The 16,099-nt window shown below is 41.2% G+C and overlaps 3 protein-coding genes across 4 annotated transcripts; 1 reads left to right on the top strand and 2 right to left on the bottom strand.

Moving 5' to 3' along the window:
- Positions 1-7,870: 7,870 nt before the first annotated feature.
- LOC108818276 (SUN domain-containing protein 1) lies at positions 7,871-9,983 on the bottom strand. The gene is made up of 2 exons (XM_018591189.2): positions 8,731-9,983; positions 7,871-8,370 (listed from the first exon to the last, which is right to left on the bottom strand). Exons 1-2 carry the CDS (start codon positions 9,799-9,801, stop codon positions 8,065-8,067), a joined length of 1,377 nt encoding a protein of 458 aa, XP_018446691.2. The 5' UTR covers positions 9,802-9,983; the 3' UTR covers positions 7,871-8,064.
- Positions 9,984-10,109: 126 nt separating this feature from the next.
- Positions 10,110-12,327, bottom strand: LOC108814673 (translocase of chloroplast 34, chloroplastic). 2 transcript variants are annotated; one of them, XM_018587290.2, is made up of 8 exons: positions 12,195-12,327; positions 11,618-11,736; positions 11,425-11,532; positions 11,204-11,328; positions 10,853-11,117; positions 10,702-10,770; positions 10,447-10,608; positions 10,110-10,341 (listed from the first exon to the last, which is right to left on the bottom strand). In XM_018587290.2, the coding sequence occupies exons 2-8, from the start codon at positions 11,717-11,719 to the stop codon at positions 10,228-10,230; spliced, it is 945 nt and encodes a 314-aa protein (XP_018442792.2). In that variant the 5' UTR covers positions 11,720-11,736; positions 12,195-12,327; the 3' UTR covers positions 10,110-10,227. The 2 variants fall into 2 exon arrangements, with proteins under 2 accessions (XP_018442792.2, XP_018442793.2); XM_018587291.2 differs by lacking the exon at positions 12,195-12,327 and adding an exon at positions 12,005-12,132.
- A 133-nt stretch (positions 12,328-12,460) lies between these two features.
- Positions 12,461-16,088, top strand: LOC108817877 (coatomer subunit delta). The gene is made up of 12 exons (XM_018590698.2): positions 12,461-12,570; positions 12,955-13,013; positions 13,107-13,146; positions 13,272-13,495; positions 13,754-13,996; positions 14,072-14,249; positions 14,392-14,690; positions 14,823-15,015; positions 15,104-15,257; positions 15,354-15,416; positions 15,512-15,608; positions 15,736-16,088. Exons 2-12 carry the CDS (start codon positions 13,011-13,013, stop codon positions 15,829-15,831), a joined length of 1,590 nt encoding a protein of 529 aa, XP_018446200.2. The 5' UTR covers positions 12,461-12,570; positions 12,955-13,010; the 3' UTR covers positions 15,832-16,088.
- The last annotated feature ends 11 nt before the right edge of the window (positions 16,089-16,099 follow it).

Below are 16,099 nucleotides of genomic sequence, written 5' to 3'. Positions count from 1 at the left end.
GTGATAGACGACTTTGCTATATTGACTTTCTGACCTGATAAGCGTTCATACTCCTGCAGGAGCTTCATAAGGGCGAGGCAGTTATCGGGAGAGGAGTAGCAAAACATCATCGTATCATCCGCGAATAGGAGGTGGTTGATGCGGGGGCTACCTCTCGCTACTCTGATACCTTTTAGAGATCCATCAGCCGCTGCCTTTCTACAGAGGCCGGAGAGGACCTCTCCACACAGAATGAAGATGTATGGGGAGAGGGGATCTCCCTGTCTAATCCCCCGGTAAGGCATCACTGATCCATAAACAGAGTCGTTTATTAGGAATGAGTAGGAGACCGTTGTGATGCATTGCATGATCAGGTTAACCCATTTAGCATGGAAGCCTAGTCTCTGTAGAACCTGTGCTACAAATTCCCATTCAACCCGATCATACGCTTTAGCCATATCCATTTTAACTGCCATTGTACAATTCTTCTGCGCTTGTGAGTTCTTTAGGTAGTGCAATACTTCGTGTGTGATTAACACATTGTCACTTATTGCTCTTCCAGGGATGAAAGCAGATTGGTTCTCGGAGATTATGGCATCGAGAACTGTCTTCAAGCGTAGAGAAAGCAGCTTTGAGATGATTTTGTAGAAGACATTACACAGTGCGATAGGACGGTAATCAGCTGCTTTCTTTGCTTCAGTTGTCTTGGGAATAAGTCTGATATGGGTCTGATTCATCGTTGTAGGCAGGATCCCACTTGTAAAGAAACTTTGGATCTCCATAATCACTGATGGTCCTATCAGATCCCAATGAGATTGGAAGAAGCTGGCTGAGAACCCATCGGGCCCAGGTGCTTTGTCGGGATGGATAGCAAAGAGGGCTTCCTTAATCTCAGATGGAGTTGGATCCCTGATCAGCGAGTTGTTACATTCCACCGATATTTGTGGCTGGAGAATGTTGGAGATGGCACTGCGATCGGTATCAGGATTCGCTGTGAACAGCTGCTCGTAGTAGTCCGAGATAAGAGTTGCTATCTGCTCTTCTTCAAACTTAGGAATTCCATTGTTGTCCTCCAAGACTGCTAATCTGTTTTTTGCTTTCCTCTTTTTTGAAACAGCATGGAAGTACCCTGTATTGGAGTCTCCTAACGTCAGCCACACTTGACGGCTCCTCTGCCTCCAATACTCTTCCTCCGCTTTGTAAGCGAGGAGGAGCTTCGCATTGATCTCGTGCAGCAAAGAGTCGTCAGGGTTTGGGTTAATCATTTCTTTTTCCAGTCGTTGTCGGAGAGTCTCAATGGATTTTTTACTATTTTCCTGATGTGCTTTACTCCACTTGCAGATTGCCTTTCTGCACAGGTTGAGGCGTGACTCCACATCAAGATGGGAGAATTCTTCCCATACCCCTTGTATTAGGTTAGTGACAATTGGATTATCCTTGAGTCTCCTGTCGTATCTGAAGAGACGCGAACCTTTTTTCCTTTTTGTGTCCAGGAAAGAGAGTAGGGGCCGATGATCGGAGCCTTCGAAGTTCAGATATTGACTCCTGCAGGATGGGAAGAGCTCTGCCCAATCACTGTTGCAAATGGAGCGGTCTAGTCTACATCGTACCAGGTGTGTCCCTCTCTTGCCTCTCCAAGATAGGTAATTACCTGAGTGTTTTAGATCGAACAGGTCTCGGTGTGATAGGAAGGTTCTAAACGCGCAGAAGGAGCCTTCTGGTCTCTCTGGTCCACCATCTTTTTCGAAATTATCCACTATTTCGTTGAAATCTCCCGTAAGGAACCATGCTTCATTTGAGTTAGGGTGTAGCGCTTCTAGAGTATTCCACACTGCTTGTCGTTTTGATTGATCAGGCTCACCATAAACAAAGGTCGCATGGAAAGAGATGCCTTTCGTTGTGATTCTTGTGTCAATGTAGTTATGGCATGATGATAATATAATAACATCGATGTCACTTTTCCAGGTTAAGAGGAGACCTCCACCTCCCGGGCTGTGGGGAGAAACAATGCAGTAGTTATCCTCCATAATGCCCTGAAGTTCTTTCAGCACAACGTCGTCGGGGTTTTTTGTCTCAGAAAGGAAGATTATATCGGGAGCATTCTGCCTGCGAATCTCCCGTAGTCGCTGGGTTGTTATGGTGTTCCCCAAACCACAACAATTCCAGCTCGCCACGACTAAGGAACCGGGTGTAGAGGTGCGTGAAAATCCTTCCTCTTCTTGGTAATTGCTGGGATTAACGTGATTTGTGGTTGTACTCCCAGGTTGGAAGGACCCACACCATTTCCTTGATCTCCAGTCTGTTGACCATCAGTATCTTGGGTGCTGTTGCCTACTGGCAAGGATCTTATCGGTGACTTTTGGGCTCGAGAGAAGTTTCTTTTCTTTGAGCAAGCCCCTTGCAGGTTTGGACTTGTTCCTGCGGACCTCAGTCTTGCCGGTTTGATTCTCTGTCTGGCTGTTCTTCTTAGAGGTACTTCCTCAGTAGTGATTCCAGCTTCCAGTTGATTTATGAATGAGTTTTGGGAATCAGAAGTAACATGATCTCTTTGATTACTCCTTGCTGCAGGTGGACGCTCAGTGCCCTCAGGAGGGGGGAGGGGTTGGTGGTGTGACTGAGCTGTTTCCTCGTGAAGTTTTGCAGCTGCTGCGGCTAAAATTCTGTCTGCTGTGTTTTCCATATCGCCCTGTGCATCTCCTTGCAAAACTCTTTGTCTTCTAGCGGCATATTCTTTGGGATCTGGGCAGTTGATGTATTGTCGAGTAGTTTCATGTAAGTCTTCCAATATCTCCTCTCTTGATGGGAGTCTTCCCAAAGGGGATTGACGTTGATCTATTTTGGCATTTTGGGTTGTAGGTGTATGCTCAGCGTGGGATCTATCTGGAGCAGGGGAGTTTACTTCCTGATCCTGATCTTGTTGCGGCCTCGGGTGCTTTTCCCTCCATTGCAGCATCTCCCGTTGGGGAAGAGAGAGTCGGTCTGAGCGATGAGCAGGTAGGGTTCTATTTCTTGTTTTCACGTGTTGTGGTGATAGTTCAAAGGGGGCACTATTCGAAATCTCCTTTTCTCTTCTGGTATCTTTCGAAAATACATCCCTCTGGATTGCAGGGGCAGGAGGAGGTATACGTGTCTGCTTTGTGCTCACTCTCTCTCCATACGGTCGCCCGTGTCTATCCACCCGAGCTTTGAAGGGATAGTCTTTAGTGTCTCCTGTCCCTCCCTGTTTGCTGGCGTTTGGTGAAAGACTACGTCGAGTCTGGTAAGTCCTCTCCTCATTATAGTGTTGATGTCCTCTTACTTCAGGGTAATTTACAGCCACCTGTTTTGCTAGATACGTAGCCTCGTTGCGGAGGGGGCAGTGTGAGCTTTGATGAGAGAGACGTTGACAGAAGGAACAATGGTTTTCTAGGCGCTCGTACTCCAAGGTAATATGTGCTTCCTCCCCTGAGTCAAACTCTATGATAGTTTCCTTTACCAGTGGCTTTAAACCGTCTATAGAGACCCTGACTCTTGCTACTTTTGAGGTGAGTTCGTGCTTCTCCCTTGATCCTAATTCATCCCCTATGTTGCAGATCATGAGGTCATGCCAGAAGTGGAGGGGGAGGCCTTTTATCTTTATCCAAAAGGGGATCTGAGACGGGAAGCTTGCTGAGATGACAGGTTCCCATTTTTGGATGATGACCATCCAGTAGTTGAAGTGGTAGGGTCTATTCTCTAGCACCTTCTGTAGATCTTCTTCTTTTTCAAACTTAAACTGAAAGCAGTTGTTTCCGATGTCCACTCCTTCAGCTCGACCCTGGATGTTCCATTTGCGGGGGAGAGACTGTATGAGAGCCCAGATTCTCTGTTCTTGTGGATTGGTGGTACGTCCGATTAAGGTACGTGAGTGTTCTCTAATCAGATCTGTGTTGTCAAGACGTGGAGCTCTGATGCGTTTGATGGTTGAGACACTTGTATCGTTTATGACCCCTTTCCCTTTCTCTGCTTCAGTGTAAAGGCGAGCCATAGTGGTTGAGAGACTATAGCAGTAGCAGGCAGAGATGACAGTCTACTGGAGGAGTATCAAGTCGACTCTGAGTAGTAATGAGCAGAGGAATCAGTCTTGTGGCTCAAGGGAAACGGTCACAGATGTTGTTGATGAGAGAGTGGCGTGGAGAGTAGCAGCGTAGATAAGATAGTAGGAGAATGCGTCGCAAGAACAAGCTATCTATGCCTTGATGTGGTTTCCAGATCCAAATTTCTTCAGGTTTTGAGTTTGCAAGAGCTTGGAGGATGCCATTTGAGGTAAAGAAATAGGGTTTTGAGGTTGCGTGTTGGGGATTAGCTATTGAGCAGCTTCTAATTTGGGATAAAAGATGTCCTGTCGCTCTCCTCTGGGCAAGCCATGGGGCCCAGTCTTCCAAACTCCTCGTGTCCCGTGCCTGGGAGCAAAAAACCGTGAGTGTGTTTATTATATAATACAATAATATAATAATCTTTAGAATATTGTATCTAGATTCGTATTATATCACATGCATGTCGACAAAGCATAATAGGAAAACATCATTGAGAGAATATAAGTTTCAAATTCTCTTGGAAATAAACTAACAAAATAAAAACAAATAGTAATGTCTATAATTCATAAAGCAAAATAATAACATAATGATTCTTTTAGCAAAAAAAAAACATAATGATTCAATAGAATGAAGTTAAAATGAATACATGTGAGGTGTTGCGGAACTTCAGCGGGAAGGAAAGACCCGTTTATATTAAGTTTTTGAAATCTTTGTAACCGGTGACTAATTGAATCTAATTGAACGAAATTAGCATTTCACTGATTCCAAAACTTACGGGTGGATATTTTGGTTTAATTAGGGTTTCGTTTGAGTTGGATTTGGATCTAAGAAAATATTTACCAAAGTCAACCCAAATTAATTTGGTTTGGTCTATTTTTGGTTTGGTTCGATTTGATTTGTGTTTGGTCTGTGTTTGGTTTAGTTTAATTTGGTTTTGTTTGTGTTTTTCAGTTTCATCCGGTTGATGTTTTAGGTTTGTTCTAGTTCAGTTGCAAAAATATATTTTATAAAATATAAACAAATCATCATTTATCACTAAATCATTATTTTCATATTTATAAAATTAAACATCACAATAAAAATATAAAAGATATAATCCAATAATTTTATATTATTATTTTCAAAACTAATATAACTATCATAGTTAATTTTTTGGTTTGAATATTACTGTATAAATTTCATATTCATATTCTTTTATTTTAGTTTTAGTTTTAGTTATGTTTATTATATTCATTTAAAATTAAAATATATAACATTTCGGTTTTTCAGTTTGGTTCGGGTTAAACCCAACCCAAGCCGACCATTTGGATTGATAAAATTCTGAACCAAATAGTTTATACATATACTTTGGTTTGGTTTGGTTCAGTTTGTTTTTATTGTTCACTCCTAAAAATGTGGAATAATTCTTCAAATATATATTTTTCAGGAGTAAAATGTAGTATTATTTCTATTCATCAATTTGAATTGGTGAACCTTTCAAGGAATACTAAGAAATTAAATATTCATGAAGATTTTATTCTAAGAAAATGATTTTCATGTTGCAACCTGAAAACATCACCTTGCTTGTTACACTCTACAAGTTTGGCCCAAATTAATTATACACTTTCCAAACATTGGTGACACAAAGAATTGAACTCTATATAAAAACACGTGAATAGTCAAATTACAACACCCAAATAGATGAAATTATTCTAAGAGATCAAACTGGCATTACCTCTATATATTATGAATGTACAATCATGCACATAACCTATATAAATACTGAATATATTTATAATAATATATGAGACAATAAATCTAAAATCTTTATAATAATATATGGAGAACATGTAAGAAATAATTCATAGGTTACCAATAAACAACATTTCTTAGTTGGAAAATTTGTATAACAAATCAAACAGCTGGACTTTAATTGTTTTGTGTTGCCATGGTTGATACAAACCGAAAGACTTGCCGAGTTTTTGGTTTGCTTGGTCAATATTACTAAAACAATTAGCCTAGTGTCCACCTTTTTCACAACACGTTATAAAATAAATACTATAGTCATCATCTTCTCTCAGAGGTATAGCACTAAGGTTACTACATCATATGAGTCCTTATGACACATCATTTGACAATTTTTTTTGTTTATAATCAACTTTGACCAAACTCTAATTACTTGAATTATAAAAGTAAAGAAGCGAAACCGACTATCTAATCAACTTTGACCAAACTATAGCTCTCTAATCAATTTGGCTTGGAGTGTATCGTGACAAGTAAAGAAGCTAAGAGCACCTCCAATGGTGTTACCCACCATTGGAGTCTTTAGCCATTTAAAATTATTATTATTTTTTTTTTTTTACTTTTTGAATAGTTAAAGACTGTAATCCAAAAAGTATGTCCAATGGTAGTCCTTAAGAATTAAGAATTTTAGAATCTTTAAGAATTAAAACAATTTCATTACAACAATAGAAGAGAGTACAAGATTACTACCTTTTACAAGCTTCCGTGAGAGTAAGACTACACATGACAACAAACTTCAGTACGACAGACAATAGGACATGCAACAAGTTTCTGTGATCCTGTGATCCTTCCACTCCTAATGCTCCTCTCTTTCACTCTTTTTCACCTGCAAGTAAGGACATGCAACAAGTCATGAGAACAAGCAACGCAATGCTCCTCATCAATAACAATAACAGGAAACACACAAACATAAAAAAGAGTGGCCATTTATATCATAAAAACACGCAATGCTCCTCCTCATCAATAACCAGAAACATTTCTATCATCATTAATGAAGACAAGAAAGACACATAAGCTTAAACATGAACCAGAAACAGAGAGATAATAAGATGATAAACGCACAACTTCACAGCCATAGTTCTTCCTACGGGAACAAACACTTATATATGTAAGGTAAGAACAAAGATTAAACTTTCATGAATGACAATGACAAGACTCAGAGATCAACAACTCAAAAGCCCATCTGCAAAACGCTCGGATTACAATAGACAATAGAAACTGTAATTGACATAAATCTTTATATACTCAAAACTAGAAGATTGGTACATAGAAAAACAAGGGAACTGAAAACGGAGTTGGAGGGCAGAGAGATAACCATTGCGTGAGGTGCGAAGCGCAAGAGCAGATGCACAATCAAAAAACTTTAAATTGAACAGAAAAGAGCTCTACTTCACCATTCCTAGTAATCAGAAATTGTTTCTCTGAAGGCAAGTATTGCTTTCTCTTGCTTGGATCACCAGCTTCCCTGATTGCAAAAAAAAAAAGAAACAATTTTGTTACAGAGATCATACCCAAATCCCATGTCACCTAAAACCCAAGAACTTGATAAAGCTTTACACTTGATTGGTGAAATCTAACAAGTGGGTATCAATATTGGAACTAACCATGACCAGGTAGGGCACTTAGAGACAAGATTATCACCAGCGATAACGAACTCGCTGACGCTGAGAACTTCCGCCGAGTTGCTTCGCGTCGACCAGAGCCACTGCCGATTTGCTTCGTCGTCGAGGAGAGGAACCCACGCTTTGCTACCGCCAAGTTGCTTTGTCGTCGACGAGATCACCCATGATTGTCTCGGCTTCGTCGAGGAGAAACCGATGAAAACCGAATGAGTTTTTTTTTCGCAACAACAAACACAAACGCAAGACAAAACACAACAGCCTCTCCTGTACAGACACGTGCCTTAAGGATCAAGTCCTTCTGCCTCTTATTTACGGACTGATCCTTACTGATGTTTGGCTAAATATTATTATTATATTTCGTTAATCACAAGATTAGTCTCTAAGGACTCCGCACGGACCCCCGTTGGAGGTGCTCTAAACCGACAATGTTCATGTTTTGAACCGAATAAATCAAATAAACCGAAAGGTAGCAGAATGAAGACGAGCAAAACCAAACAATTCTTTACTGGTCTTATCACAGACTCTGATACTTCCTTTCCTTTCTTCCAAAAAACCAGGTAACAAAAGAGATGTGCACAAAAGAGAATGTTACAAAAAACACAAGAGGTTCATCCACTTCCAGTGAATCAAGGCTGTGTTTCCACAACAGAGGCTGGGTCTGGCGCACGGCCATGAACCCTAAACCGGTAGATGCAAGTATGAGAGTCGCTTCCGTGGTTGGAGGTGAAGTCTAGCCTGACAGTATCCACCAGACCAGAGTCTGATGAGTCCAAGACGTTGAATGTCTGTGCGTTTGACCTGTCTAGGTCGTAAGTGAACTCCGTTAGAAGTTGCATCTTCTCTGTCTCCTCTGAGGATTCCTGTCCTTTCCCTTGCAGCCATCCTGACACGACACAATCTTTTGGAGCACTCGATCTGTCGTACGCCACGTTCTGTTCAATTTCACAATGCATGAATCCATCAAATCAGTGTTACATACTCTCCAAAAACTAGAGCCAAAACATGATCAGAGAATGACTTTTAAACAATGAAAACAGTAAGTACCGGCACACAAATCTGGAGAAGATATGATGGAACATACTAGCCCACTACAGTACAGATTTTTTCAAGCTACTGACCTTAACCAAAACCCCAAGGCTTAAAACCAAACAATTTAAACACCTTGCCTCAACCAGGCATCTCTATATCAAACAATTTCACACAGAAACCTCTGTAGAATGTACGTACCAAAGGTCTTACGAAACTAATACTAAGATTACAAATCTATAGACAGCGCAAGTCGCATGCATTACCTTAGCTACATGCTCCAAGGTGAAAGCCTCAGGCACAATCGGTCCCCTCAGCCTGATTTGAACATAGCCACTACTACCTTTCAGAGCAAAACACTGTCCAGGCTCCCCGAAACTCGGAGACAACATCTTAACCGCATCGGTATGAGCACGTCTACTACTAGCTGTCGCAAACCAGTTACTCCCTTTCCCAACAAGAAACGGATCCGAATGCTGCATCACGAACCCACCACCAGACGCCAACGCATAGTCCACTCTACCGAGCCCATCAGCGGCATGCTTTTCGATCTCTCTCTCCATCACGTCCCTAGCGTAGGCCCTCAACTCGTCGATGCTAACCTCGCTGAACGCGGACTCATCACCTTTCTTCAACTCCTCGTAAACCCTCTCGAACTCGTCTCTCGACACGAAAGGTCTCGCATTTACTTCCTCTACCGACTTCTCTAGCGACTCGGTCTTAGACTCGATCTTCTTCAACTCGTTATGGAAGGCGGAAGCTTTCGCCTCGAGCTCTTTCCGCAACGCTTTCGCTTCCTTTGCGATCTTCTTGTCGAGCAACTCGACTTGGAGTTGCATCGTACTCGTCGTGGCCTTCACGAGACCGTCTACCTCAGCGATTCTGCTCTCTAATCCAGAGAACGCCATCTCGGTTTCAAACGAGGAGGAAGAAGAAGATGGAGAGGACGAAGGAGCAAGCACTTTCCTCGCCACCTGAATCAACCCGACGATGATCAGAAGAGCCACGAGCTGCTTCGCGAACACCCTCGCCACTCTCTTCCACCGCGCTCTCTCGGTCCTGGGAGCGGTCACCTTCCGCGTCCGGCGCTGCGTGGCGGTTGTTGTCGTCGTTGTTCCGTTCGCGGTGGAAGAAACCCTCCTCGTCACTACCGGACCCGAGTCTTGGCCTTTGGATCGATCGATAAGAGAATCGGGGAGGATCGGATCCCTGGTGGCTTCACCGTTCGCAAGCGATTCGCTTGGCGGGAAATCGAAGTTGGATCTCTTGTTGTCTCCGGAGATAATCGGGGTGCGCTTTGAAGGAGTCGCCGTCATGGACATCGTTGATGCCGACATTTTTTGATCTGGGGTTTGACTTATAACACAATCGCACCCACAATGTCGAAATCGGAAACCCTAATTTGACTAAGAAGATTCGAAAACTAGATTTGAAATCGAGGAAGAAAGACAAATTTCGAAATACTCCGAACCACACCGTCTTCTCCGTTTGCCCAATTCCTCTTCACGTCGCTTCTTTGTTTATTTGATTTAACTTTTTTTCAAAATTTGCATCGCGTCAAATATAACCGCCACCTAGCGGTTAGCCGGTTAACTTATCGTTTGTAGGTCTTAAAATTACGTAATTACCATTTTTTCCTAGTGAATCACCAAAAGAAGACCAATACATAAAGCTTACAAAATGTCATTACAGAGTAAAACATATTTCATTCGAGTACGGAAATTTTCTCAGAGAAACCGAACTAAACCAAAATAAAACCCGAATTAAGACCTTCGAGTTGCTGATGAACCGGGTTCTCGCATCTCCCACGCCGGTTTACTCTCTCTGGAGACATCCGACTTGATTGCTCGAACCAATGGCTTCATCACTAGCAGGTACTGCATTTCAAACCACCAAAAACATAGTCAAGTCTTTAGAATTTGTGAGCAACTTATACAGCTTTTAAACTTTGTTTTGTAAACTCTATGGTTTAGAGAGCTTACTTGGAATGCAAAGATTAATGGGATTAGTCGTTTTCCTCTTGCGTTTGGGTTTGGCCCTTCCACCAGTTTCTTGTCAACGTGGATCGACTTGTTGCCATTAAAGGAGATCTCTGTGATTGTCTTGTACAGATTCGTAATCCAACTACTTCCGTCTGGAAGAATCTGGTACAGGTTTGGTGAAAAAATCAATTACAGGATTGTCCTCTGACCAATAAAGATGCAGCAAGTAGATGATGACTAAACAATCAAACTCACCTTTTCATCGCTTTCATTCTTATGACATCTCCCGCTGTTCTCAACAAGAATAACAGGAAGAGATGAATCCTAGGAACAAAACAAAATCAAAACATTTAGAGGGTTAAAGGTAACCTGAATATTTACCAACTTAGTTATAAAAAGCAGATACCTGCATATCCTGTTTCTTCAGTTGAGCGCTAGCATAGATCAGTTTCAGAAGAGCGTCGGATCTTCTGGAGACAAAGAGATCATAGTTTAACCCGTCCGGGGGAGAGAACTGAGCATGACTGAGGACAAGAGCAGACTTCTTCCATATCTCTTTACCAAATGCATCGGTTATAGCCGTCACCACCTGCTTATCCAAGTCATCCACCCGATACACATCCAAACGGTCTACGTATAGTAGCACATCTATAGTCTTGTTCAGGAGAAATCTGTAACACACAATCCAAATTACGATATATGATGGAACAGATTAGCCCCAAAATTGGTTGAACAGAAAACAGATCAACATACATACCCTTTGATAAGGTTGACGGCTTGATCATTCACATATCCTCCCTCAATAAGACCAGGAGTGTCGATTATGTTTAATGTAAAACCCGACCTTGAGCGAGAGACCAAGGAAGGTCTCAGTCCTTCAGACTACAAAGAGGGAAACTTTACATAAGAAAAGATGCAGGGAACACTCTTAAACTAACAGTCATGAATGAAGAAAGCAATGAGAAGAGCACTAGATACCTGGAAAGTACTGACTGCAGCAGCTCTCTCGCCTATAACTGAATTCACAGTAGAAGACTTTCCAACACCTCCTTTCCCCATCACAAGTACTGTTAGCGAGCTCACATCCTACACCATTTTTATTACACTTCCACATTAGAAACTAAATGCAGATAAACAAGCAGAAAGCCGAAGAAGCTATGAATGAGAATACCTCTTCTTTGAACTTGCCAAGGATCTCGAGCAACTTAGATTGAGTAGCAGGTGGGAACTGTTGAATACCGATCCATTCACGAGACATTTGCAAAGCTGCCATGAACACAAATCCTTGTCCTAACGATAACAAAAAAGCACCAAAGAGAAGACTTAATCATCTGCTTACAAAGAGCAGAACTACCTGAATCTAAATAATCAAAAGTTGTCCGACTCAATCCTATTACTTTTTCTATCAAATTCATTCTCTGGTAACCATAAAGTAGACAACTTTGTTTTACTACAAAAACACAAAGCCTTGAACTTCAGCTTGATTAGTCCTTGTCTGAATCAATTTTCTATAGATCTTTTATAGAAATATAATCTCATGGGCCGTCGGTGATCATACCAAGAACTAATAACTCAAGCACTGATTATGTTTCACTAACGAGTATTGATAAATCCTGAACTGGATCGTAAGCCAACAGATCAAATAAGCATACTTTCGAAGTAAAAACTGGAGATAGCGACGCCAGAAAAAAAGAGAAAGAGACGAGAGAGAGAGAGAGAGAGAGAGAGAGAGAGAGAGAGAGAGTAACCTTCCGGAGCTTGAGATATTCGTCGCGGATATTCGTTGCTGAGTTGGAATCAAATCAAAACCCTAGAAGCGAAATTGACCTTTTGAAGATGATTGATTGCTACAGTCAAGAGTTAACAACATTCCTTTCAGGTGTTAAACCGGGATTAACCGAGTGTCTCGGTCTTCACCAGAATTTTAAGGATTGGATGGGCTAAACGAAAGCCCAATAAGGAACTGAAACGGCCCAATGTACTCGTAGTCCTCCGTTTACGGATCTTCTTCTCTAACAACAACAACACACACTACTAGATTAAATCGAAACTCTCCCCTTTTACTCGGCAGCGAGCTCGTGAAGAACTGGTGATTCCATCATCGTCGCCGTTGATCAGTTCCTGGTATCGTCTTGTTCTCTCGCTCTTGGCCTTTATTTCTGCTCATGTTTACGGATCTAATTTGTATGCCTTCACTTCTGTGGATCTACATTTTATGAATTTTCTCGCTCTCTAAATTTCGCCTGGAAGGCTTTGCGATCTTGTTCGTTAGTGTTTCCTGAACATTATTCGCGTTTGAATATTTTGATCTTAGATCTGATCCAATGGATCTGCGGAACTGTTTCGAATTCGTTTGTTTATAAGTATTCGATCGCTACTAAATGCTAGATCTCTTAGATTTTACGCGATTTATGATTCCGAAGACCAAATCTCCGTTTGTTCCTTTTGATTCTCTTGGTTGATCATTATCTGGATATACTTAACCGTTTTTGTTTCTTTGTATTTCAGATTCAGATCACCGTTCTTATAGCTGCTGATTGTTTGAGCCTAAAACGCAAATCAAAATGGTATCGAGTTCTAATTTATGATTTTGTAAATATAACCGTTCTTATATGAGTTTTCTAGTCTTTGCTAACGTTGTAACCATGTGGTTTGTATAGGTCGTGCTTGCTTCTTCCATCGTGAGCAAGTCTGGAAAAGGTGAAACGCTTCTTGTATTTACAAATGTCATATGGTCCATATACGATCATTTTGTTTCGTATTCTCATTGTTTTCTTTTGCGTTTTCCCTGACTTTGTTCTCCTTTTTTATTTTATTTTTGCTAGTGCTTGTTTCCAGACAATATGTGGATATGTCACGTATCAGGATTGAAGGTCTCCTTGCAGCTTTTCCGAAGCTTGTTGGGATGGGCAAGCAACATACCTATATCGAGACGGATAATGTTCGATACGTATATCAGCCTATTGAGGCTCTGTTCCTGCTTCTTGTTACAACTAAGCAGAGCAACATTCTAGAAGATCTGGACACCCTCAGGATGCTCTCCAAACTCGTATGCTTTCCCTCTTCTCTTACTTTTAATTCGATTTATTTACCTGAGTCTGCATGTGTATTGGCATTTATTTATTGTGTAAGTGATTGTGCCTAGCCTACTTCTGCTAGTATTTTTATCGAGGCCTGGCAGCTCATATTTTCATTAATTTTACTTTCTAAATATGGGAGGGATGAAATTTACATGTCAAAAGATTTCCCTAGAGACGAAGTCTGGGCGTGCCTTCTGATAACTTGATTATCACTTGACTGTTTGTAGGTACCTGAGTATTCCATGTCATTAGATGAAGAAGGGATTGGCAGGGCTGCCTTTGAGCTGATATTTGCTTTTGATGAAGTCATTTCTCTTGGGCACAAGGAAAGTGTGACAGTTGCACAAGTGAAGCAGTACTGTGAAATGGAAAGTCACGAGGAGAAGTTGCATAAACTGGTAATGCAGAGCAAAATCAATGACACCAAAGACGTGATGAAGCGTAAGGCTAATGAGATTGACAAAAGCAAGGTACATGACAGGACCGCAACCTGCTTCTTGTGTCATCTTTGTAACTACTATTAATATTTCATATGCAATTCCCAGATTGAAAAGACTAGAGGTGGTGATAAGGGATTTTCGTCTATGAGTTCACTGGGAGGCAGACTTGACAGTAGTTTCAGTGACATGAGCATATCTCATGGTTCTGGCGGTGGTGGTTTTGGAAGTGGTCCAGCGTTTGGCATGATGTCAGATGTTGAGCCTATCAATACCAAGGCGAAAGGTTAGTGTGCTTTAACCAGCGCTTCGCAGCTGACGCTTTAATCCTACAGTTTCTTTAATACAATTTCCCCTATTCCATCTGTGGTTTGTTCAGCGTCTCTATCTGCTTTGTAATCATCTTTTCACTGTGCTTAACCTCACAGATCGATCAAGGTCTTCCGTTACTGCTGCTCCTAAGAGTTCTGGCATGAAACTTGGCAAGTCGGGAAAGAATCAGTTAATGGAGTCCCTTAAAGCCGAAGGTGAAGACATTATTGAAGATGTTAAGCCTACTGGCCAAACCAGACCAGCTGTTGCAGCTCCAACTGATCCTTTCACATTAACTGTTGAAGAGAAGCTCAATGTCGCATTGAGACGAGATGGTGGAATCAGTAGCTTTGACATGCAGGGAACCCTGTCGCTTCAAATTCTTAACCAAGAAGATGGGTTTGTCCAAGTTCAGGTAATCCAGCTTCTTTATTAAACTATTTCCAAAGTCTCCCAGGCTTTCTACCATTCTCTTGACTAAATCACTTTATGTATTACTTTGTTTTTTGTCTAATTGAAAATCTCTGTCTTCTGCTTTTGTCTTCAGATTGAAACCGGTGGAAATCCTGAAATTCTTTTCAAGACACATCCCAACATCAACAGGGAACTCTTTAATAGCGAGAGTATACTAGGGCTGAAGAGACCTGATCAGCCATTTCCCACTGGTCAAGGTGGAGATGGTGTTGGTCTTCTGAGGTGGAGAATGCAAAGAGCAGATGAGTCGATGGTGCCACTAACAAGTAAGGCTTTGCAGATAAACTTTTTTTTTGACAGGTTTACGTGTAAATGTTTGACTCTTTCATCATGGAAATCGTTCGTCTGGTGCAGTCAACTGCTGGCCTTCAGTGTCTGGAAACGAGACATATGTGAGCATCGAGTATGAAGCCTCGTCCATGTTTGATCTGACTAATGTTATCATCTCGGTTCCTCTTCCTGCTCTGAGAGATGCACCGATCGTTAAACAATGCGATGGGGACTGGAGGTTTGAAAATTGATTTACTTTATTTTTTCTCTGTCCATCTCTTTTTTCGTGAAACTTATAATTGTTTTATCCAATCGCAACAAATTTATAATTCAGGTACGACTCAAGAAATTCTGTTGTGGAATGGTCTATACTTCTCATTGACAACTCCAACCGCAGGTAAATAAATGATGACACCATTTGTTAATTTATTACAGCTTAGGAGTTCTATTTATTAAGATATATGTATATGATATATGGAAATTTTTGTGCAGTGGGTCAATGGAGTTTGTTGTGCCACCAGTTGATTCGTCGGTGTTCTTCCCTATCTCTGTTCAGTTTGCAGCCACCACTACATACAGTGGCTTGAAGGTAGAATCTTGTTAATTCCTTTTGAAAATTTCTAAATATCACATCTAATAAAGAAGACATTAGAGAGTCTCATTTATGTTTGGATTATTAAATATTAATGAGAGGTGTGTTCATAACGGTGGTGCAGGTGAACGGAATGATTCCTCTCAGAGGTGGTGGTGGTACGACTCCAAGGTTTGTGCAGAGGACGCAGCTAATAACACAGAATTACCAAGTCGTATGAGAAGGCTGTTCGAGTTACTCCGTTTGGTACCGCTGTTTCTTTTAGTTTATTGCTGCTTCTCTACTATCTCTGTGGTCTGGTAAAAAATCTTAAATCTTCTGGGATTTTACTAGTTTCTTTATCAGACTTACTTCTAAGACGCATTCTTATCATTGTTTCTTTTTTTTTGACTTGTTTGCTTTGTTTTCCCCCACAATGTACTCATTTGATGAGCCTTCACTTATAGGGTTTATGTGTGGATCATATTATTTTTGTTATCGTGTTCTTG

This window comes from Raphanus sativus, chromosome 7, assembly GCF_000801105.2.
Source record: "Raphanus sativus cultivar WK10039 chromosome 7, ASM80110v3, whole genome shotgun sequence".
NCBI lineage: Eukaryota > Viridiplantae > Streptophyta > Magnoliopsida > Brassicales > Brassicaceae > Raphanus > Raphanus sativus.
This window is presented reverse-complemented; position numbering and strand designations above follow the sequence as displayed.

Bases quoted from the DNA above. Each gene is read 5' to 3' on its own strand.
- LOC108818276 (XM_018591189.2), bottom strand. From the start codon at position 9,801: ATGTCGGCATCAACGATGTCCATGACGGCGACTCCTTCAAAGCGCACC. The intron at 8,371-8,730 runs GTAATGCATGCG...GAAATTGAACAG, and splicing joins CCTTGGAGCATGTAGCTAAG to AACGTGGCGTACGACAGATC.
- LOC108814673 (XM_018587290.2), bottom strand. From the start codon at position 11,719: ATGGCAGCTTTGCAAATGTCTCGTGAATGGATCGGTATTCAACAGTTC. The intron at 11,533-11,617 runs GTATTCTCATTC...AAAATGGTGTAG, and splicing joins TTGGCAAGTTCAAAGAAGAG to GATGTGAGCTCGCTAACAGT. The intron at 11,118-11,203 runs GTATGTATGTTG...TGTGTGTTACAG, and splicing joins GCCGTCAACCTTATCAAAGG to ATTTCTCCTGAACAAGACTA.
- LOC108817877 (XM_018590698.2), top strand. The intron at 13,997-14,071 runs GTACATGACAGG...TGCAATTCCCAG, and splicing joins ATGAGATTGACAAAAGCAAG to ATTGAAAAGACTAGAGGTGG. The intron at 15,258-15,353 runs GTTTGAAAATTG...TTTATAATTCAG, and splicing joins CAATGCGATGGGGACTGGAG to GTACGACTCAAGAAATTCTG.